Source organism: Manacus candei, unplaced genomic scaffold, assembly GCF_025592945.1.
Source record: "Manacus candei isolate 608988 ecotype Guabito, Panama unplaced genomic scaffold, ASM2559294v1 h1tg000078l, whole genome shotgun sequence".
NCBI classification, from domain to species: domain Eukaryota; kingdom Metazoa; phylum Chordata; class Aves; order Passeriformes; family Pipridae; genus Manacus; species Manacus candei.
In genome coordinates this window covers 1421925-1442564 of record NW_026138126.1, presented here as the reverse complement: position 1 = coordinate 1442564, position 20640 = coordinate 1421925, and the positions used below count along the sequence as shown (strand labels likewise).

The window sequence follows — 20640 nt, the reverse complement described above, 5'->3', positions numbered from 1 at the left end:
CCTGGAACGACCACTGCAGTCCCTCCCAGCTCAGCTGGAACATCCACTCGTGCTCAAGTCACAAGCGCTGCTACAGAGACAAGAGAGGCGAGCAGCACGGTCCGTGCACAAACATCCTCCTCTGCTCCTGGGACAAGCCAGGAGAGCACCTCCGCTCTTCCTCTGAGCTCTACTCTGGAGACCACTTCCCCAACTCTCACCACAACTACACCCACCTCGACGCCACCCACCAGCTCCTCTACTGGTGCCTCTACAGCCACGTCAACCCTTGGGGCCACCTCCACAATGGGGGAACCTTCCACCTCAGTGTCCCACGGCACCTCTCCGGAGACTGCGGCTTCAACCTCTTCCACTCGCGCTCCAACGTCTACTCTTGAGACAAGGCCCAGGCTCGTCTCCACCACAGCACAAAGCTCCAGCCCAGCTCCTGGAACGACCACTGCAGTCCCTCCCAGCTCAGCTGGAACATCCACTCGTGCTCAAGTCACAAGCGCTGTTCCAGAGACAAGAGAGGCGACCAGCACGGTCCGTGCACAAACATCCTCCTCTGCTCCTGCGACAAGCCAGGAGAGCACCTCCGCTCTTCCTCTGAGCTCTACTCTGGAGACCACTTCCCCAACTCTCACCACAACTACACCCACCTCGACGCCACCCACCAGCTCCTCTACTGGTGCCTCTACAGCCACGTCAACCCTTGGGGCCACCTCCACAATGGGGGAACCTTCCACCTCAGTGTCCCAGGGCACCTCTCCGGAGACTGCAGCTTCAACCTCTTCCACTCGCGCTCCAACGTCTACTCTTGAGACAAGGCCCAGGCTCGTCTCCACCACAACACAAAGCTCCAGCCCAGCTCCTGGAACGACCACTGCAGTCCCTCCCAGCTCAGCTGGAACATCCACTCGTGCTCAAGTCACAAGCGCTGCTACAGAGACAAGAGAGGCGACCAGCACGGTCCGTGCCCAAACATCCTCCTCTGCTCCTGGGACAAGCCCAACTGCTGAGAGCACCTCCGCTCTTCCTCTGAGCTCTACTCTGGAGACCACTTCCCCAACTCTCACCACAACTACACCCACCTCGACGCCACCCACCAGCTCCTCTACTGGTGCCTCTACAGCCACGTCAACCCTTGGGGCCACCTCCACAATGGGGGAACCTTCCACCTCAGTGTCCCAGGGCACCTCTCCGGAGACTGCGGCTTCAACCTCTTCCACTCGCGCTCCAACGTCTACTCTTGAGACAAGGCCCAGGCTCGTCTCCACCACAGCACAAAGCTCCAGCCCAGCTCCTGGAACGACCACTGCAGTCCCTCCCAGCTCAGCTGGAACATCCACTCGTGCTCAAGTCACAAGCGCTGCTACAGAGACAAGAGAGGCGACCAGCACGGTTCGTTCACAAACATCCTCCTCTGCTCCTGGGACAAGCCCAACTGCTGAGAGCACCTCCGCTCTTCCTCTGAGCTCTACTCTGGAGACCACTTCCCCAACTCTCACCACAACTACACCCACCTCGACGCCACCCACCAGCTCCTCTACTGGTGCCTCTACAGCCACGTCAACCCTTGGGGCCACCTCCACAATGGGGGAACCTTCCACCTCAGTGTCCCACGGCACCTCTCCGGAGACTGCGGCTTCAACCTTTTCCCCCCAGGAAGAAACATCCCCTCTTCCGACTACCTCCACAGTCTTCTCCACCGCCGCACGAAGCTCTAGCACGGCTGGTGAAATGACCTCCTCTCACCTCATTGTCTCCACAGCAGCTCCTTTTGCTACTCAGACATCTCTCGTTTCTGTTCCCGCTCTCAGCAGTCCAGGGTATTTTCGAACGACTGTGATACCTGATATGAATACTGCTCTCAAAACAAGTAAGTAATGCCAGAATCAGTGTTAATATTATTAAATTTCCCTCAATGCATTTTGGCCCTTGTTTCGATTTAATAAATATTATTTTTAGTTTAATTTCTTGTACTGAGGAGATCAGTTTTTTACATTTATCATTACAATGTTTTGCAGAAGGAGACTCATTTTTTTCAATTCTGAGAATGGTTTAAGTTTCAGTGCTTTACACATACCTCCATTTTTTGATACTTCTCTAAGAACCTAAATTAAAAGCCTGGAAAAGTGGAGATGGTGTGTCCTCCTTTTAAAATCTAACGGCAATAAAGAAAGGCACTGGAGAAATATTCTAATAATATCAGGAAAAAGGTTAAACTAATATATTACTCTCAAGTTTATATATTTATAAAAACATAACATCACTGTTAAAGTGCACACAATCAAATCAAATATATTATATCATATCATATCATATTTTAATTTGTGAAAAACAGGTAAAGATTTATTTATCAGACTAGGGAGAAAGCAAAAACATGCTAGAATACAGAACGAAGACAGAGAGAGGCATGGATGACCACTGCATGTTGGCATGAGACCTCTGTGCTTGTCCAGCCAAAGCATTGACCCCCTGGCTCTTGGCCTGTTTTCACTCCCCATCTGTGCTTCTTCAGCTCCCCCCCAGCCAGCACCGACAGCTGCCGCCCTCGAGCCTTTCACCGTCAACTTCACCATCACCAACCTCCCCTACAATTCCGACCTGGAGAATCCAGACTCGGCAAGGTTCAAGTCTGCACAACGAGTCATGAACACCTTGGTGAGTGGACCATCACTGGGAGATTGCCTTGCCCCCTCTGCCCTCATAACCTTGCGGGAGGCAGGGGCCTGGGCATGGTTTAACTGTGAAACCCTCCCCTTGGCAGCTCGACCGCCTGCTGAAGGAAACCAGCATTGGCCCCGATTTCCAGGGATGTGAAACAAGAGCCTTCAGGTATGAGTTGCACCTCAGTGTCCCTTTGAAAGTCCTTGCTCAGATGAAAGGGTCCATTCTTGTTGTATTCAGTTGGCGCTTAGTCTATGGAGGCAGGACCTCTATATTGATGCTGTCCTGTCTCTGAGGTTCCCATGTCTTCCTCTGCTCTTCACTCTACTTGCTGATACTGTAGGCCTAAGATGACTCTAAAGTCATGCCTGAAAGGGCCGCAGAAGTCCCAAGACCCAGTCCTGATGTGAGAAGGCACAGAGAAGGGCGCTCATTAATGTCACGATGTTTTGCAGGCCGGGCAGCCAAAGGGACGAGACCCGGGTGGACGCCGTGTGCACGTACAGGAAGGAGCCCTCGGCTCCACCTTTGGACAGGGTGGGCCTGTACCACCAAGTGAGCAACAGGACCAGAGGCATCACCCAGCTGGGCCCCTACAGCCTGCACAAGGACAGCCTCTACGTCAACGGTGACCCGCGCTCCTCTCTCTGCCCCCTCTGCTCTCCCCCACCAGCCACCCCCAGTGCTGCCCCTTGCCCAGCTCCAGCTCCTGACCCTCTGTCTCTCTCTTTTCCCAGGCTACAACGAGCAGCCAGTCCTGCCCAGTGAGTACCTTGCAGGAGTGGGCTGGGCAAAGAGGGCAGAAAGTTGTGTGTGAGGGTCTTCTTTTGAGTAAAGGAGTCTGGGGGCGGGGGCTTGGGATCCTGGGGAGAGGCAGAGGGCCTGAAAGCCTTTCCAATGGATAATTGGGCTGGCACGAGACCTCTGTGCTTGTCCAGCCAAAGCCTTGACCCACTGGCTCTTGGCCTGTTTTCACTCCCCATCTGTGCTTCTTCAGCTCCCCCCCAGCCAGCACCGACAGCTGCCGCCCTCGAGCCTTTCACCGTCAACTTCACCATCACCAACCTCCCCTACAATTCCGACCTGGAGAATCCAGACTCGGCAAGGTTCAAGTCTGCACAACGAGTCATGAACACCTTGGTGAGTGGACCATCACTGGGAGATTGCCTTGCCCCCTCTGCCCTCATAACCTTGCGGGAGGCAGGGGCCTGGGCATGGTTTAACTGTGAAACCCTCCCCTTGGCAGCTCGACCGCCTGCTGAAGGAAACCAGCATTGGCCCCGATTTCCAGGGATGTGAAACAAGAGCCTTCAGGTATGAGTTGCACCTCAGTGTCCCTTTGAAAGTCCTTGCTCAGATGAAAGGGTCCATTCTTGTTGTATTCAGTTGGCGCTTAGTCTATGGAGGCAGGACCTCTATATTGATGCTGTCCTGTCTCTGAGGTTCCCATGTCTTCCTCTGCTCTTCACTCTACTTGCTGATACTGTAGGCCTAAGATGACTCTAAAGTCATGCCTGAAAGGGCCGCAGAAGTCCCAAGACCCAGTCCTGATGTGAGAAGGCACAGAGAAGGGCGCTCATTAATGTCACGATGTTTTGCAGGCCGGGCAGCCAAAGGGACGAGACCCGGGTGGACGCCGTGTGCACGTACAGGAAGGAGCCCTCGGCTCCACCTTTGGACAGGGTGGGCCTGTACCACCAAGTGAGCAACAGGACCAGAGGCATCACCCAGCTGGGCCCCTACAGCCTGCACAAGGACAGCCTCTACGTCAACGGTGACCCGCGCTCCTCTCTCTGCCCCCTCTGCTCTCCCCCACCAGCCACCCCCAGTGCTGCCCCTTGCCCAGCTCCAGCTCCTGACCCTCTGTCTCTCTCTTTTCCCAGGCTACAACGAGCAGCCAGTCCTGCCCAGTGAGTACCTTGCAGGAGTGGGCTGGGCAAAGAGGGCAGAAAGTTGTGTGTGAGGGTCTTCTTTTGAGTAAAGGAGTCTGGGGGCGGGGGCTTGGGATCCTGGGGAGAGGCAGAGGGCCTGAAAGTCTTTCCAATGGATAATTGGGCTGGCACGAGACCTCTGTGCTTGTCCAGCCAAAGCACTGACCCCCTGGCTCTTGGCCTGTTTTCACTCCCCATCTGTGCTTCTTCAGCTCCCCCCCAGCCAGCACCGACAGCTGCCGCCCTCGAGCCTTTCACCGTCAACTTCACCATCACCAACCTCCCCTACAATTCCGACCTGGAGAATCCAGACTCGGCAAGGTTCAAGTCTGCACAACGAGTCATGAACACCTTGGTGAGTGGACCATCACTGGGAGATTGCCTTGCCCCCTCTGCCCTCATAACCTTGCGGGAGGCAGGGGCCTGGGCATGGTTTAACTGTGAAACCCTCCCCTTGGCAGCTCGACCGCCTGCTGAAGGAAACCAGCATTGGCCCCGATTTCCAGGGATGTGAAACAAGAGCCTTCAGGTATGAGTTGCACCTCAGTGTCCCTTTGAAAGTCCTTGCTCAGATGAAAGGGTCCATTCTTGTTGTATTCAGTTGGCGCTTAGTCTATGGAGGCAGGACCTCTATATTGATGCTGTCCTGTCTCTGAGGTTCCCATGTCTTCCTCTGCTCTTCACTCTACTTGCTGATACTGTAGGCCTAAGATGACTCTAAAGTCATGCCTGAAAGGGCCGCAGAAGTCCCAAGACCCAGTCCTGATGTGAGAAGGCACAGAGAAGGGCGCTCATTAATGTCACGATGTTTTGCAGGCCGGGCAGCCAAAGGGACGAGACCCGGGTGGACGCCGTGTGCACGTACAGGAAGGAGCCCTCGGCTCCACCTTTGGACAGGGTGGGCCTGTACCACCAAGTGAGCAACAGGACCAGAGGCATCACCCAGCTGGGCCCCTACAGCCTGCACAAGGACAGCCTCTACGTCAACGGTGACCCGCGCTCCTCTCTCTGCCCCCTCTGCTCTCCCCCACCAGCCACCCCCAGTGCTGCCCCTTGCCCAGCTCCAGCTCCTGACCCTCTGTCTCTCTCTTTTCCCAGGCTACAACGAGCAGCCAGTCCTGCCCAGTGAGTACCTTGCTGGAGCTCAGAGGGCAGCAAGTGCCTCGTGGGCTCCTCTTTCAGTCAGAGGGTGTTGGGGGCTGGGACTTGAGGTCCCAGAGAGACGCAGGGAGCCTGAAAGCCTTTTCAATGGGCTGGCAGGAGAATCCTGCACTTGTCCAGCCACAGCCCTGTCACCCTCCCTCTGCTCCCTCCTCACTCCCTATCTCTGTATTTTGCAGCTCCCCCCCAGCCAGCACCAACAGCTGCCACCCTCGAGCCTTTCACCGTCAACTTCACCATCACCAACCTCCCCTACAATTCCGACCTGGCCAAGCCTGACTCAGCAAGGTTCAAGTCGACACAACGAGTCATGAACACCTTGGTAAGTGACCCAGAAGGGGGACATAACCTTGCCTGGGCTGGTCTCATTAACTTGGTGGCAGTGCAGGGATCTGGCCTGGATTTAACTGTGCAACCCTCCCCTTGGCAGCTCGACCGCCTGCTGAAGGGAAGCACCATTGGCCCCGATTTCCAGGGATGTCAATCAACAGCCTTCAGGTATGAATTGAGCCCCAGTGTCTGTTTCCATATCCATTTTTCAGATGAGAGGCTTTGTCATGTTCTTTTCCCCTGGCACCTCTCCTATGGAGGCAGGACCTTATCTCTTATGCCCTCCTACATCAGAGTCACTCCTTGCTGCCAGGCCTCTCACCTTGGGGTGCTAATGGCATAATCCCACAGTGACTCTGTCTTCCTGGAGAGCCTCGGGGTGTTAGTGGAGGTGGAGAGCAGTGGCTGGCCAGCACACTGAACATTTCAGGAAGGAAGAGTTTGCCTTCCCATACTTGGATGGCCACAGAAGGCCCAAGGTCCAGACCAGAGGGGAGAACATGCAGAGGACACGGGCTCAGGGATGTCCCTGTGCTTTGCAGGCCGGGCAGCCAAAGGGACGAGACCCGGGTGGACGCCGTGTGCACGTACAGGAAGGAGCCCTCGGCTCCACCTTTGGACAGGGTGGGCCTGTACCACCAAGTGAGCAACAGGACCAGAGGCATCACCCAGCTGGGCCCCTACAGCCTGCACAAGGACAGCCTCTACGTCAACGGTGACCCGCACTCCTCTCTCTGCCCCCTCTGCTCTCCCCCACCAGCCACCCCCAGTGCTGCCCCTTGCCCAGCTCCAGCTCCTGACCCTCTGTCTCTCTCTTTTCCCAGGCTACAACGAGCAGCCAGTCCTGCCCAGTGAGTACCTTGCTGGAGCTCAGAGGGCAGCAAGTGCCTCGTGGGCTCCTCTTTCAGTCAGAGGGTGTTGGGGGCTGGGACTTGAGGTCCCAGAGAGACGCAGGGAGCCTGAAAGCCTTTTCAATGGGCTGGCAGGAGAATCCTGCACTTGTCCAGCCACAGCCCTGTCACCCTCCCTCTGCTCCCTCCTCACTCCCTATCTCTGTATTTTGCAGCTCCCCCCCAGCCAGCACCAACAGCTGCCGCCCTCGAGCCTTTCACCGTCAACTTCACCATCACCAACCTCCCCTACAATTCCGACCTGGCCAAGCCTGACTCAGCAAGGTTCAAGTCGACACAACGAGTCATGAACACCTTGGTAAGTGACCCAGAAGGGGGACATAACCTTGCCTGGGCTGGTCTCATTAACTTGGTGGCAGTGCAGGGATCTGGCCTGGATTTAACTGTGCAACCCTCCCCTTGGCAGCTCGACCGCCTGCTGAAGGGAAGCACCATTGGCCCCGATTTCCAGGGATGTCAATCAACAGCCTTCAGGTATGAATTGAGCCCCAGTGTCTGTTTCCATATCCATTTTTCAGATGAGAGGCTTTGTCATGTTCTTTTCCCCTGGCACCTCTCCTATGGAGGCAGGACCTTATCTCTTATGCCCTCCTACATCAGTCACTCCTTGCTGCCAGGCCTCTCACCTTGGGGTGCTAATGGCATAATCCCACAGTGACTCTGTCTTCCTGGAGAGCCTCGGGGTGTTAGTGGAGGTGGAGAGCAGTGGCTGGCCAGCACACCGAACATTTCAGGAAGGAAGAGTTTGCCTTCCCATACTTGGATGGTCACAGAAGGCCCAAGGCCCAGACCAGAGGGGAGAACATGCAGAGGACACGGGCTCAGGGATGTCCCTGTGCTTTGCAGGCCGGGCAGCCAAAGGGACGAGACCCGGGTGGACGCCGTGTGCACGTACAGGAAGGAGCCCTCGGCTCCACCTTTGGACAGGGTGGGCCTGTACCACCAAGTGAGCAACAGGACCAGAGGCATCACCCAGCTGGGCCCCTACAGCCTGCACAAGGACAGCCTCTACGTCAACGGTGACCCGCGCTCCTCTCTCTGCCCCCTCTGCTCTCCCCCACCAGCCACCCCCAGTGCTGCCCCTTGCCCAGCTCCAGCTCCTGACCCTCTGTCTCTCTCTTTTCCCAGGCTACAACGAGCAGCCAGTCCTGCCCAGTGAGTACCTTGCAGGAGTGGGCTGGGCAAAGAGGGCAGAAAGTTGTGTGTGAGGGTCTTCTTTTGAGTAAAGGAGTCTGGGGGCGGGGGCTTGGGATCCTGGGGAGAGGCAGAGGGCCTGAAAGCCTTTCCAATGGATAATTGGGCTGGCACGAGACCTCTGTGCTTGTCCAGCCAAAGCCTTGACCCACTGGCTCTTGGCCTGTTTTCACTCCCCATCTGTGCTTCTTCAGCTCCCCCCCAGCCAGCACCGACAGCTGCCGCCCTCGAGCCTTTCACCGTCAACTTCACCATCACCAACCTCCCCTACAATTCCGACCTGGAGAATCCAGACTCGGCAAGGTTCAAGTCTGCACAACGAGTCATGAACACCTTGGTGAGTGGACCATCACTGGGAGATTGCCTTGCCCCCTCTGCCCTCATAACCTTGCGGGAGGCAGGGGCCTGGGCATGGTTTAACTGTGAAACCCTCCCCTTGGCAGCTCGACCGCCTGCTGAAGGAAACCAGCATTGGCCCCGATTTCCAGGGATGTGAAACAAGAGCCTTCAGGTATGAGTTGCACCTCAGTGTCCCTTTGAAAGTCCTTGCTCAGATGAAAGGGTCCATTCTTGTTGTATTCAGTTGGCGCTTAGTCTATGGAGGCAGGACCTCTATATTGATGCTGTCCTGTCTCTGAGGTTCCCATGTCTTCCTCTGCTCTTCACTCTACTTGCTGATACTGTAGGCCTAAGATGACTCTAAAGTCATGCCTGAAAGGGCCGCAGAAGTCCCAAGACCCAGTCCTGATGTGAGAAGGCACAGAGAAGGGCGCTCATTAATGTCACGATGTTTTGCAGGCCGGGCAGCCAAAGGGACGAGACCCGGGTGGACGCCGTGTGCACGTACAGGAAGGAGCCCTCGGCTCCACCTTTGGACAGGGTGGGCCTGTACCACCAAGTGAGCAACAGGACCAGAGGCATCACCCAGCTGGGCCCCTACAGCCTGCACAAGGACAGCCTCTACGTCAACGGTGACCCGCGCTCCTCTCTCTGCCCCCTCTGCTCTCCCCCACCAGCCACCCCCAGTGCTGCCCCTTGCCCAGCTCCAGCTCCTGACCCTCTGTCTCTCTCTTTTCCCAGGCTACAACGAGCAGCCAGTCCTGCCCAGTGAGTACCTTGCAGGAGTGGGCTGGGCAAAGAGGGCAGAAAGTTGTGTGTGAGGGTCTTCTTTTGAGTAAAGGAGTCTGGGGGCGGGGGCTTGGGATCCTGGGGAGAGGCAGAGGGCCTGAAAGCCTTTCCAATGGATAATTGGGCTGGCACGAGACCTCTGTGCTTGTCCAGCCAAAGCCTTGACCCACTGGCTCTTGGCCTGTTTTCACTCCCCATCTGTGCTTCTTCAGCTCCCCCCCAGCCAGCACCGACAGCTGCCGCCCTCGAGCCTTTCACCGTCAACTTCACCATCACCAACCTCCCCTACAATTCCGACCTGGAGAATCCAGACTCGGCAAGGTTCAAGTCTGCACAACGAGTCATGAACACCTTGGTGAGTGGACCATCACTGGGAGATTGCCTTGCCCCCTCTGCCCTCATAACCTTGCGGGAGGCAGGGGCCTGGGCATGGTTTAACTGTGAAACCCTCCCCTTGGCAGCTCGACCGCCTGCTGAAGGAAACCAGCATTGGCCCCGATTTCCAGGGATGTGAAACAAGAGCCTTCAGGTATGAGTTGCACCTCAGTGTCCCTTTGAAAGTCCTTGCTCAGATGAAAGGGTCCATTCTTGTTGTATTCAGTTGGCGCTTAGTCTATGGAGGCAGGACCTCTATATTGATGCTGTCCTGTCTCTGAGGTTCCCATGTCTTCCTCTGCTCTTCACTCTACTTGCTGATACTGTAGGCCTAAGATGACTCTAAAGTCATGCCTGAAAGGGCCGCAGAAGTCCCAAGACCCAGTCCTGATGTGAGAAGGCACAGAGAAGGGCGCTCATTAATGTCACGATGTTTTGCAGGCCGGGCAGCCAAAGGGACGAGACCCGGGTGGACGCCGTGTGCACGTACAGGAAGGAGCCCTCGGCTCCACCTTTGGACAGGGTGGGCCTGTACCACCAAGTGAGCAACAGGACCAGAGGCATCACCCAGCTGGGCCCCTACAGCCTGCACAAGGACAGCCTCTACGTCAACGGTGACCCGCGCTCCTCTCTCTGCCCCCTCTGCTCTCCCCCACCAGCCACCCCCAGTGCTGCCCCTTGCCCAGCTCCAGCTCCTGACCCTCTGTCTCTCTCTTTTCCCAGGCTACAACGAGCAGCCAGTCCTGCCCAGTGAGTACCTTGCTGGAGCTCAGAGGGCAGCAAGTGCCTCGTGGGCTCCTCTTTCAGTCAGAGGGTGTTGGGGGCTGGGACTTGAGGTCCCAGAGAGACGCAGGGAGCCTGAAAGCCTTTTCAATGGGCTGGCAGGAGAATCCTGCACTTGTCCAGCCACAGCCCTGTCACCCTCCCTCTGCTCCCTCCTCACTCCCTATCTCTGTATTTTGCAGCTCCCCCCCAGCCAGCACCAACAGCTGCCGCCCTCGAGCCTTTCACCGTCAACTTCACCATCACCAACCTCCCCTACAATTCCGACCTGGCCAAGCCTGACTCAGCAAGGTTCAAGTCGACACAACGAGTCATGAACACCTTGGTAAGTGACCCAGAAGGGGGACATAACCTTGCCTGGGCTGGTCTCATTAACTTGGTGGCAGTGCAGGGATCTGGCCTGGATTTAACTGTGCAACCCTCCCCTTGGCAGCTCGACCGCCTGCTGAAGGGAAGCACCATTGGCCCCGATTTCCAGGGATGTCAATCAACAGCCTTCAGGTATGAATTGAGCCCCAGTGTCTGTTTCCATATCCATTTTTCAGATGAGAGGCTTTGTCATGTTCTTTTCCCCTGGCACCTCTCCTATGGAGGCAGGACCTTATCTCTTATGCCCTCCTACATCAGAGTCACTCCTTGCTGCCAGGCCTCTCACCTTGGGGTGCTAATGGCATAATCCCACAGTGACTCTGTCTTCCTGGAGAGCCTCGGGGTGTTAGTGGAGGTGGAGAGCAGTGGCTGGCCAGCACACTGAACATTTCAGGAAGGAAGAGTTTGCCTTCCCATACTTGGATGGCCACAGAAGGCCCAAGGTCCAGACCAGAGGGGAGAACATGCAGAGGACACGGGCTCAGGGATGTCCCTGTGCTTTGCAGGCCGGGCAGCCAAAGGGACGAGACCCGGGTGGACGCCGTGTGCACGTACAGGAAGGAGCCCTCGGCTCCACCTTTGGACAGGGTGGGCCTGTACCACCAAGTGAGCAACAGGACCAGAGGCATCACCCAGCTGGGCCCCTACAGCCTGCACAAGGACAGCCTCTACGTCAACGGTGACCCGCACTCCTCTCTCTGCCCCCTCTGCTCTCCCCCACCAGCCACCCCCAGTGCTGCCCCTTGCCCAGCTCCAGCTCCTGACCCTCTGTCTCTCTCTTTTCCCAGGCTACAACGAGCAGCCAGTCCTGCCCAGTGAGTACCTTGCTGGAGCTCAGAGGGCAGCAAGTGCCTCGTGGGCTCCTCTTTCAGTCAGAGGGTGTTGGGGGCTGGGACTTGAGGTCCCAGAGAGACGCAGGGAGCCTGAAAGCCTTTTCAATGGGCTGGCAGGAGAATCCTGCACTTGTCCAGCCACAGCCCTGTCACCCTCCCTCTGCTCCCTCCTCACTCCCTATCTCTGTATTTTGCAGCTCCCCCCCAGCCAGCACCAACAGCTGCCGCCCTCGAGCCTTTCACCGTCAACTTCACCATCACCAACCTCCCCTACAATTCCGACCTGGCCAAGCCTGACTCAGCAAGGTTCAAGTCGACACAACGAGTCATGAACACCTTGGTAAGTGACCCAGAAGGGGGACATAACCTTGCCTGGGCTGGTCTCATTAACTTGGTGGCAGTGCAGGGATCTGGCCTGGATTTAACTGTGCAACCCTCCCCTTGGCAGCTCGACCGCCTGCTGAAGGGAAGCACCATTGGCCCCGATTTCCAGGGATGTCAATCAACAGCCTTCAGGTATGAATTGAGCCCCAGTGTCTGTTTCCATATCCATTTTTCAGATGAGAGGCTTTGTCATGTTCTTTTCCCCTGGCACCTCTCCTATGGAGGCAGGACCTTATCTCTTATGCCCTCCTACATCAGTCACTCCTTGCTGCCAGGCCTCTCACCTTGGGGTGCTAATGGCATAATCCCACAGTGACTCTGTCTTCCTGGAGAGCCTCGGGGTGTTAGTGGAGGTGGAGAGCAGTGGCTGGCCAGCACACCGAACATTTCAGGAAGGAAGAGTTTGCCTTCCCATACTTGGATGGTCACAGAAGGCCCAAGGCCCAGACCAGAGGGGAGAACATGCAGAGGACACGGGCTCAGGGATGTCCCTGTGCTTTGCAGGCCGGGCAGCCAAAGGGACGAGACCCGGGTGGACGCCGTGTGCACGTACAGGAAGGAGCCCTCGGCTCCACCTTTGGACAGGGTGGGCCTGTACCACCAAGTGAGCAACAGGACCAGAGGCATCACCCAGCTGGGCCCCTACAGCCTGCACAAGGACAGCCTCTACGTCAACGGTGACCCGCGCTCCTCTCTCTGCCCCCTCTGCTCTCCCCCACCAGCCACCCCCAGTGCTGCCCCTTGCCCAGCTCCAGCTCCTGACCCTCTGTCTCTCTCTTTTCCCAGGCTACAACGAGCAGCCAGTCCTGCCCAGTGAGTACCTTGCAGGAGTGGGCTGGGCAAAGAGGGCAGAAAGTTGTGTGTGAGGGTCTTCTTTTGAGTAAAGGAGTCTGGGGGCGGGGGCTTGGGATCCTGGGGAGAGGCAGAGGGCCTGAAAGCCTTTCCAATGGATAATTGGGCTGGCACGAGACCTCTGTGCTTGTCCAGCCAAAGCCTTGACCCACTGGCTCTTGGCCTGTTTTCACTCCCCATCTGTGCTTCTTCAGCTCCCCCCCAGCCAGCACCGACAGCTGCCGCCCTCGAGCCTTTCACCGTCAACTTCACCATCACCAACCTCCCCTACAATTCCGACCTGGAGAATCCAGACTCGGCAAGGTTCAAGTCTGCACAACGAGTCATGAACACCTTGGTGAGTGGACCATCACTGGGAGATTGCCTTGCCCCCTCTGCCCTCATAACCTTGCGGGAGGCAGGGGCCTGGGCATGGTTTAACTGTGAAACCCTCCCCTTGGCAGCTCGACCGCCTGCTGAAGGAAACCAGCATTGGCCCCGATTTCCAGGGATGTGAAACAAGAGCCTTCAGGTATGAGTTGCACCTCAGTGTCCCTTTGAAAGTCCTTGCTCAGATGAAAGGGTCCATTCTTGTTGTATTCAGTTGGCGCTTAGTCTATGGAGGCAGGACCTCTATATTGATGCTGTCCTGTCTCTGAGGTTCCCATGTCTTCCTCTGCTCTTCACTCTACTTGCTGATACTGTAGGCCTAAGATGACTCTAAAGTCATGCCTGAAAGGGCCGCAGAAGTCCCAAGACCCAGTCCTGATGTGAGAAGGCACAGAGAAGGGCGCTCATTAATGTCACGATGTTTTGCAGGCCGGGCAGCCAAAGGGACGAGACCCGGGTGGACGCCGTGTGCACGTACAGGAAGGAGCCCTCGGCTCCACCTTTGGACAGGGTGGGCCTGTACCACCAAGTGAGCAACAGGACCAGAGGCATCACCCAGCTGGGCCCCTACAGCCTGCACAAGGACAGCCTCTACGTCAACGGTGACCCGCGCTCCTCTCTCTGCCCCCTCTGCTCTCCCCCACCAGCCACCCCCAGTGCTGCCCCTTGCCCAGCTCCAGCTCCTGACCCTCTGTCTCTCTCTTTTCCCAGGCTACAACGAGCAGCCAGTCCTGCCCAGTGAGTACCTTGCTGGAGCTCAGAGGGCAGCAAGTGCCTCGTGGGCTCCTCTTTCAGTCAGAGGGTGTTGGGGGCTGGGACTTGAGGTCCCAGAGAGACGCAGGGAGCCTGAAAGCCTTTTCAATGGGCTGGCAGGAGAATCCTGCACTTGTCCAGCCACAGCCCTGTCACCCTCCCTCTGCTCCCTCCTCACTCCCTATCTCTGTATTTTGCAGCTCCCCCCCAGCCAGCACCAACAGCTGCCGCCCTCGAGCCTTTCACCGTCAACTTCACCATCACCAACCTCCCCTACAATTCCGACCTGGCCAAGCCTGACTCAGCAAGGTTCAAGTCGACACAACGAGTCATGAACACCTTGGTAAGTGACCCAGAAGGGGGACATAACCTTGCCTGGGCTGGTCTCATTAACTTGGTGGCAGTGCAGGGATCTGGCCTGGATTTAACTGTGCAACCCTCCCCTTGGCAGCTCGACCGCCTGCTGAAGGGAAGCACCATTGGCCCCGATTTCCAGGGATGTCAATCAACAGCCTTCAGGTATGAATTGAGCCCCAGTGTCTGTTTCCATATCCATTTTTCAGATGAGAGGCTTTGTCATGTTCTTTTCCCCTGGCACCTCTCCTATGGAGGCAGGACCTTATCTCTTATGCCCTCCTACATCAGAGTCACTCCTTGCTGCCAGGCCTCTCACCTTGGGGTGCTAATGGCATAATCCCACAGTGACTCTGTCTTCCTGGAGAGCCTCGGGGTGTTAGTGGAGGTGGAGAGCAGTGGCTGGCCAGCACACCGAACATTTCAGGAAGGAAGAGTTTGCCTTCCCATACTTGGATGGTCACAGAAGGCCCAAGGCCCAGACCAGAGGGGAGAACATGCAGAGGACACGGGCTCAGGGATGTCCCTGTGCTTTGCAGGCCGGGCAGCCAAAGGGACGAGACCCGGGTGGACGCCGTGTGCACGTACAGGAAGGAGCCCTCGGCTCCACCTTTGGACAGGGTGGGCCTGTACCACCAAGTGAGCAACAGGACCAGAGGCATCACCCAGCTGGGCCCCTACAGCCTGCACAAGGACAGCCTCTACGTCAACGGTGACCCGCGCTCCTCTCTCTGCCCCCTCTGCTCTCCCCCACCAGCCACCCCCAGTGCTGCCCCTTGCCCAGCTCCAGCTCCTGACCCTCTGTCTCTCTCTTTTCCCAGGCTACAACGAGCAGCCAGTCCTGCCCAGTGAGTACCTTGCAGGAGTGGGCTGGGCAAAGAGGGCAGAAAGTTGTGTGTGAGGGTCTTCTTTTGAGTAAAGGAGTCTGGGGGCGGGGGCTTGGGATCCTGGGGAGAGGCAGAGGGCCTGAAAGCCTTTCCAATGGATAATTGGGCTGGCACGAGACCTCTGTGCTTGTCCAGCCAAAGCCTTGACCCACTGGCTCTTGGCCTGTTTTCACTCCCCATCTGTGCTTCTTCAGCTCCCCCCCAGCCAGCACCGACAGCTGCCGCCCTCGAGCCTTTCACCGTCAACTTCACCATCACCAACCTCCCCTACAATTCCGACCTGGAGAATCCAGACTCGGCAAGGTTCAAGTCTGCACAACGAGTCATGAACACCTTGGTGAGTGGACCATCACTGGGAGATTGCCTTGCCCCCTCTGCCCTCATAACCTTGCGGGAGGCAGGGGCCTGGGCATGGTTTAACTGTGAAACCCTCCCCTTGGCAGCTCGACCGCCTGCTGAAGGAAACCAGCATTGGCCCCGATTTCCAGGGATGTGAAACAAGAGCCTTCAGGTATGAGTTGCACCTCAGTGTCCCTTTGAAAGTCCTTGCTCAGATGAAAGGGTCCATTCTTGTTGTATTCAGTTGGCGCTTAGTCTATGGAGGCAGGACCTCTATATTGATGCTGTCCTGTCTCTGAGGTTCCCATGTCTTCCTCTGCTCTTCACTCTACTTGCTGATACTGTAGGCCTAAGATGACTCTAAAGTCATGCCTGAAAGGGCCGCAGAAGTCCCAAGACCCAGTCCTGATGTGAGAAGGCACAGAGAAGGGCGCTCATTAATGTCACGATGTTTTGCAGGCCGGGCAGCCAAAGGGACGAGACCCGGGTGGACGCCGTGTGCACGTACAGGAAGGAGCCCTCGGCTCCACCTTTGGACAGGGTGGGCCTGTACCACCAAGTGAGCAACAGAACCAGAGGCATCACCCAGCTGGGCCCCTACAGCCTGCACAAGGACAGCCTCTACGTCAACGGTGACCCGCGCTCCTCTCTCTGCCCCCTCTGCTCTCCCCCACCAGCCACCCCCAGTGCTGCCCCTTGCCCAGCTCCAGCTCCTGACCCTCTGTCTCTCTCTTTTCCCAGGCTACAACGAGCAGCCAGTCCTGCCCAGTGAGTACCTTGCTGGAGCTCAGAGGGCAGCAAGTGCCTCGTGGGCTCCTCTTTCAGTCAGAGGGTGTTGGGGGCTGGGACTTGAGGTCCCAGAGAGACGCAGGGAGCCTGAAAGCCTTTTCAATGGGCTGGCAGGAGAATCCTGCACTTGTCCAGCCACAGCCCTGTCACCCTCCCTCTGCTCCCTCCTCACTCCCTATCTCTGTATTTTGCAGCTCCCCCCCAGCCAGCACCAACAGCTGCCGCCCTCGAGCCTTTCACCGTCAACTTCACCATCACCAACCTCCCCTACAATTCCGACCTGGCCAAGCCTGACTCAGCAAGGTTCAAGTCGACACAACGAGTCATGAACACCTTGGTAAGTGACCCAGAAGGGGGACATAACCTTGCCTGGGCTGGTCTCATTAACTTGGTGGCAGTGCAGGGATCTGGCCTGGATTTAACTGTGCAACCCTCCCCTTGGCAGCTCGACCGCCTGCTGAAGGGAAGCACCATTGGCCCCGATTTCCAGGGATGTCAATCAACAGCCTTCAGGTATGAATTGAGCCCCAGTGTCTGTTTCCATATCCATTTTTCAGATGAGAGGCTTTGTCATGTTCTTTTCCCCTGGCACCTCTCCTATGGAGGCAGGACCTTATCTCTTATGCCCTCCTACATCAGAGTCACTCCTTGCTGCCAGGCCTCTCACCTTGGGGTGCTAATGGCATAATCCCACAGTGACTCTGTCTTCCTGGAGAGCCTCGGGGTGTTAGTGGAGGTGGAGAGCAGTGGCTGGCCAGCACACTGAACATTTCAGGAAGGAAGAGTTTGCCTTCCCATACTTGGATGGTCACAGAAGGCCCAAGGCCCAGACCAGAGGGGAGAACATGCAGAGGACACGGGCTCAGGGATGTCCCTGTGCTTTGCAGGCCGGGCAGCCAAAGGGACGAGACCCGGGTGGACGCCGTGTGCACGTACAGGAAGGAGCCCTCGGCTCCACCTTTGGACAGGGTGGGCCTGTACCACCAAGTGAGCAACAGGACCAGAGGCATCACCCAGCTGGGCCCCTACAGCCTGCACAAGGACAGCCTCTACGTCAACGGTGACCCGCGCTCCTCTCTCTGCCCCCTCTGCTCTCCCCCACCAGCCACCCCCAGTGCTGCCCCTTGCCCAGCTCCAGCTCCTGACCCTCTGTCTCTCTCTTTTCCCAGGCTACAACGAGCAGCCAGTCCTGCCCAGTGAGTACCTTGCAGGAGTGGGCTGGGCAAAGAGGGCAGAAAGTTGTGTGTGAGGGTCTTCTTTTGAGTAAAGGAGTCTGGGGGCGGGGGCTTGGGATCCTGGGGAGAGGCAGAGGGCCTGAAAGCCTTTCCAATGGATAATTGGGCTGGCACGAGACCTCTGTGCTTGTCCAGCCAAAGCCTTGACCCACTGGCTCTTGGCCTGTTTTCACTCCCCATCTGTGCTTCTTCAGCTCCCCCCCAGCCAGCACCGACAGCTGCCGCCCTCGAGCCTTTCACCGTCAACTTCACCATCACCAACCTCCCCTACAATTCCGACCTGGAGAATCCAGACTCGGCAAGGTTCAAGTCTGCACAACGAGTCATGAACACCTTGGTGAGTGGACCATCACTGGGAGATTGCCTTGCCCCCTCTACCCTCATAACCTTGCGGGAGGCAGGGACCTGGGCATGGTTTAACTGTGAAACCCTCCCCTTGGCAGCTCGACCGCCTGCTGAAGGAAACCAGCATTGGCCCCGATTTCCAGGGATGTGAAACAAGAGCCTTCAGGTATGAGTTGCACCTCAGTGTCCCTTTGAAAGTCCTTGCTCAGATGAAAGGGTCCATTCTTGTTGTATTCAGTTGGTGCTTAGTCTATGGAGGCAGGACCTCTATATTGATGCTGTCCTGTCTCTGAGGTTCCCATGTCTTCCTCTGCTCTTCACTCTACTTGCTGATACTGTAGGCCTAAGATGACTCTAAAGTCATGCCTGAAAGGGCCGCAGAAGTCCAAGACCCAGTCCTGATGTGAGAAGGCACAGAGAAGGGCGCTCATTAATGTCACGATGTTTTGCAGGCCGGGCAGCCAAAGGGACGAGACCCGGGTGGACGCCGTGTGCACGTACAGGAAGGAGCCCTCGGCTCCACCTTTGGACAGGGTGGGCCTGTACCACCAAGTGAGCAACAGGACCAGAGGCATCACCCAGCTGGGCCCCTACAGCCTGCACAAGGACAGCCTCTACGTCAACGGTGACCCGCGCTCCTCTCTCTGCCCCCTCTGCTCTCCCCCACCAGCCACCCCCAGTGCTGCCCCTTGCCCAGCTCCAGCTCCTGACCCTCTGTCTCTCTCTTTTCCCAGGCTACAACGAGCAGCCAGTCCTGCCCAGTGAGTACCTTGCTGGAGCTCAGAGGGCAGCAAGTGCCTCGTGGGCTCCTCTTTCAGTCAGAGGGTGTTGGGGGCTGGGACTTGAGGTCCCAGAGAGACGCAGGGAGCCTGAAAGCCTTTTCAATGGGCTGGCAGGAGAATCCTGCACTTGTCCAGCCACAGCCCTGTCACCCTCCCTCTGCTCCCTCCTCACTCCCTATCTCTGTATTTTGCAGCTCCCCCCCAGCCAGCACCAACAGCTGCCGCCCTCGAGCCTTTCACCGTCAACTTCACCATCACCAACCTCCCCTACAATTCCGACCTGGCCAAGCCTGACTCAGCAAGGTTCAAGTCGACACAACGAGTCATGAACACCTTGGTAAGTGACCCAGAAGGGGGACATAACCTTGCCTGGGCTGGTCTCATTAACTTGGTGGCAGTGCAGGGATCTGGCCTGGATTTAACTGTGCAACCCTCCCCTTGGCAGCTCGACCGCCTGCTGAAGGGAAGCACCATTGGCCCCGATTTCCAGGGATGTCAATCAACAGCCTTCAGGTATGAATTGAGCCCCAGTGTCTGTTTCCATATCCATTTTTCAGATGAGAGGCTTTGTCATGTTCTTTTCCCCTGGCACCTCTCCTATGGAGGCAGGACCTTATCTCTTATGCCCTCCTACATCAGAGTCACTCCTTGCTGCCAGGCCTCTCACCTTGGGGTGCTAATGGCATAATCCCACAGTGACTCTGTCTTCCTGGAGAGCCTCGGGGTGTTAGTGGAGGTGGAGAGCAGTGGCTGGCCAGCACACTGAACATTTCAGGAAGGAAGAGTTTGCCTTCCCATACTTGGATGGTCACAGAAGGCCCAAGGCCCAGACCAGAGGGGAGAACATGCAGAGGACACGGGCTCAGGGATGTCCCTGTGCTTTGCAGGCCGGGCAGCCAAAGGGACGAGACCCGGGTGGACGCCGTGTGCACGTACAGGAAGGAGCCCTCGGCTCCACCTTTGGACAGGGTGGGCCTGTACCACCAAGTGAGCAACAGGACCAGAGGCATCACCCAGCTGGGCCCCTACAGCCTGCACAAGGACAGCCTCTACGTCAACGGTGACCCGCGCTCCTCTCTCTGCCCCCTCTGCTCTCCCCCACCAGCCACCCCCAGTGCTGCCCCTTGCCCAGCTCCAGCTCCTGACCCTCTGTCTCTCTCTTTTCCCAGGCTACAACGAGCAGCCAGTCCTGCCCAGTGAGTACCTTGCAGGAGTGGGCTGGGCAAAGAGGGCAGAAAGTTGTGTGTGAGGGTCTTCTTTTGAGTAAAGGAGTCTGGGGGCGGGGGCTTGGGATCCTGGGGAGAGGCAGAGGGCCTGAAAGCCTTTCCAATGGATAATTGGGCTGGCACGAGACCTCTGTGCTTGTCCAGCCAAAGCCTTGACCCACTGGCTCTTGGCCTGTTTTCACTCCCCATCTGTGCTTCTTCAGCTCCCCCCCAGCCAGCACCGACAGCTGCCGCCCTCGAGCCTTTCACCGTCAACTTCACCATCACCAACCTCCCCTACAATTCCGACCTGGAGAATCCAGACTCGGCAAGGTTCAAGTCTGCACAACGAGTCATGAACACCTTGGTGAGTGGACCATCACTGGGAGATTGCCTTGCCCCCTCTGCCCTCATAACCTTGCGGGAGGCAGGGACCTGGGCATGGTTTAACTGTGAAACCCTCCCCTTGGCAGCTCGACCGCCTGCTGAAGGAAACCAGCATTGGCCCCGATTTCCAGGGATGTAAAACAAGAGCCTTCAGGTATGAGTTGCACCTCAGTGTCCCTTTGAAAGTCCTTGCTCAGATGAAAGGGTCCATTCTTGTTGTATTCAGTTGGTGCTTAGTCTATGGAGGCAGGACCTCTATATTGATGCTGTCCTGTCTCTGAGGTTCCCATGT

At 57.1% G+C, this 20640-nt stretch overlaps 1 protein-coding gene across 1 annotated transcript in view; it reads left to right on the top strand.

Moving 5' to 3' along the window:
- LOC127481299 (mucin-16-like) overlaps nucleotides 1-20640 on the top strand; it is an 80254-nt gene that overhangs the window by 41489 nt on the left and 18125 nt on the right. The window contains exons 12-68 of the mRNA XM_051810440.1: nucleotides 1648-1717; nucleotides 2515-2646; nucleotides 2753-2820; nucleotides 3108-3280; nucleotides 3390-3416; nucleotides 3650-3792; nucleotides 3899-3966; nucleotides 4254-4426; nucleotides 4536-4562; nucleotides 4796-4938; nucleotides 5045-5112; nucleotides 5400-5572; nucleotides 5682-5708; nucleotides 5924-6066; nucleotides 6175-6242; nucleotides 6461-6855; nucleotides 7156-7283; nucleotides 7392-7459; nucleotides 7676-8004; nucleotides 8114-8189; nucleotides 8315-8653; nucleotides 8978-9216; nucleotides 9535-9817; nucleotides 10124-10296; nucleotides 10406-10461; nucleotides 10548-10790; nucleotides 10899-10966; nucleotides 11185-11513; nucleotides 11623-11678; nucleotides 11765-12007; nucleotides 12116-12183; nucleotides 12400-12728; nucleotides 12838-12913; nucleotides 13039-13377; nucleotides 13702-13874; nucleotides 13984-14039; nucleotides 14126-14368; nucleotides 14477-14544; nucleotides 14763-15091; nucleotides 15201-15276; nucleotides 15402-15740; nucleotides 16065-16237; nucleotides 16347-16373; nucleotides 16589-16731; nucleotides 16840-16907; nucleotides 17282-17454; nucleotides 17564-17590; nucleotides 17824-17966; nucleotides 18073-18140; nucleotides 18427-18599; nucleotides 18709-18764; nucleotides 18851-19093; nucleotides 19202-19269; nucleotides 19488-19816; nucleotides 19926-19952; nucleotides 20186-20328; nucleotides 20435-20502. Coding sequence (XP_051666400.1) covers nucleotides 1648-1717; nucleotides 2515-2646; nucleotides 2753-2820; nucleotides 3108-3280; nucleotides 3390-3416; nucleotides 3650-3792; nucleotides 3899-3966; nucleotides 4254-4426; nucleotides 4536-4562; nucleotides 4796-4938; nucleotides 5045-5112; nucleotides 5400-5572; nucleotides 5682-5708; nucleotides 5924-6066; nucleotides 6175-6242; nucleotides 6461-6855; nucleotides 7156-7283; nucleotides 7392-7459; nucleotides 7676-8004; nucleotides 8114-8189; nucleotides 8315-8653; nucleotides 8978-9216; nucleotides 9535-9817; nucleotides 10124-10296; nucleotides 10406-10461; nucleotides 10548-10790; nucleotides 10899-10966; nucleotides 11185-11513; nucleotides 11623-11678; nucleotides 11765-12007; nucleotides 12116-12183; nucleotides 12400-12728; nucleotides 12838-12913; nucleotides 13039-13377; nucleotides 13702-13874; nucleotides 13984-14039; nucleotides 14126-14368; nucleotides 14477-14544; nucleotides 14763-15091; nucleotides 15201-15276; nucleotides 15402-15740; nucleotides 16065-16237; nucleotides 16347-16373; nucleotides 16589-16731; nucleotides 16840-16907; nucleotides 17282-17454; nucleotides 17564-17590; nucleotides 17824-17966; nucleotides 18073-18140; nucleotides 18427-18599; nucleotides 18709-18764; nucleotides 18851-19093; nucleotides 19202-19269; nucleotides 19488-19816; nucleotides 19926-19952; nucleotides 20186-20328; nucleotides 20435-20502 — 8553 coding nt within the window. The remainder of the gene's footprint in view (nucleotides 1-1647; nucleotides 1718-2514; nucleotides 2647-2752; nucleotides 2821-3107; nucleotides 3281-3389; nucleotides 3417-3649; nucleotides 3793-3898; nucleotides 3967-4253; nucleotides 4427-4535; nucleotides 4563-4795; nucleotides 4939-5044; nucleotides 5113-5399; nucleotides 5573-5681; nucleotides 5709-5923; nucleotides 6067-6174; nucleotides 6243-6460; nucleotides 6856-7155; nucleotides 7284-7391; nucleotides 7460-7675; nucleotides 8005-8113; nucleotides 8190-8314; nucleotides 8654-8977; nucleotides 9217-9534; nucleotides 9818-10123; nucleotides 10297-10405; nucleotides 10462-10547; nucleotides 10791-10898; nucleotides 10967-11184; nucleotides 11514-11622; nucleotides 11679-11764; nucleotides 12008-12115; nucleotides 12184-12399; nucleotides 12729-12837; nucleotides 12914-13038; nucleotides 13378-13701; nucleotides 13875-13983; nucleotides 14040-14125; nucleotides 14369-14476; nucleotides 14545-14762; nucleotides 15092-15200; nucleotides 15277-15401; nucleotides 15741-16064; nucleotides 16238-16346; nucleotides 16374-16588; nucleotides 16732-16839; nucleotides 16908-17281; nucleotides 17455-17563; nucleotides 17591-17823; nucleotides 17967-18072; nucleotides 18141-18426; nucleotides 18600-18708; nucleotides 18765-18850; nucleotides 19094-19201; nucleotides 19270-19487; nucleotides 19817-19925; nucleotides 19953-20185; nucleotides 20329-20434; nucleotides 20503-20640) is intronic.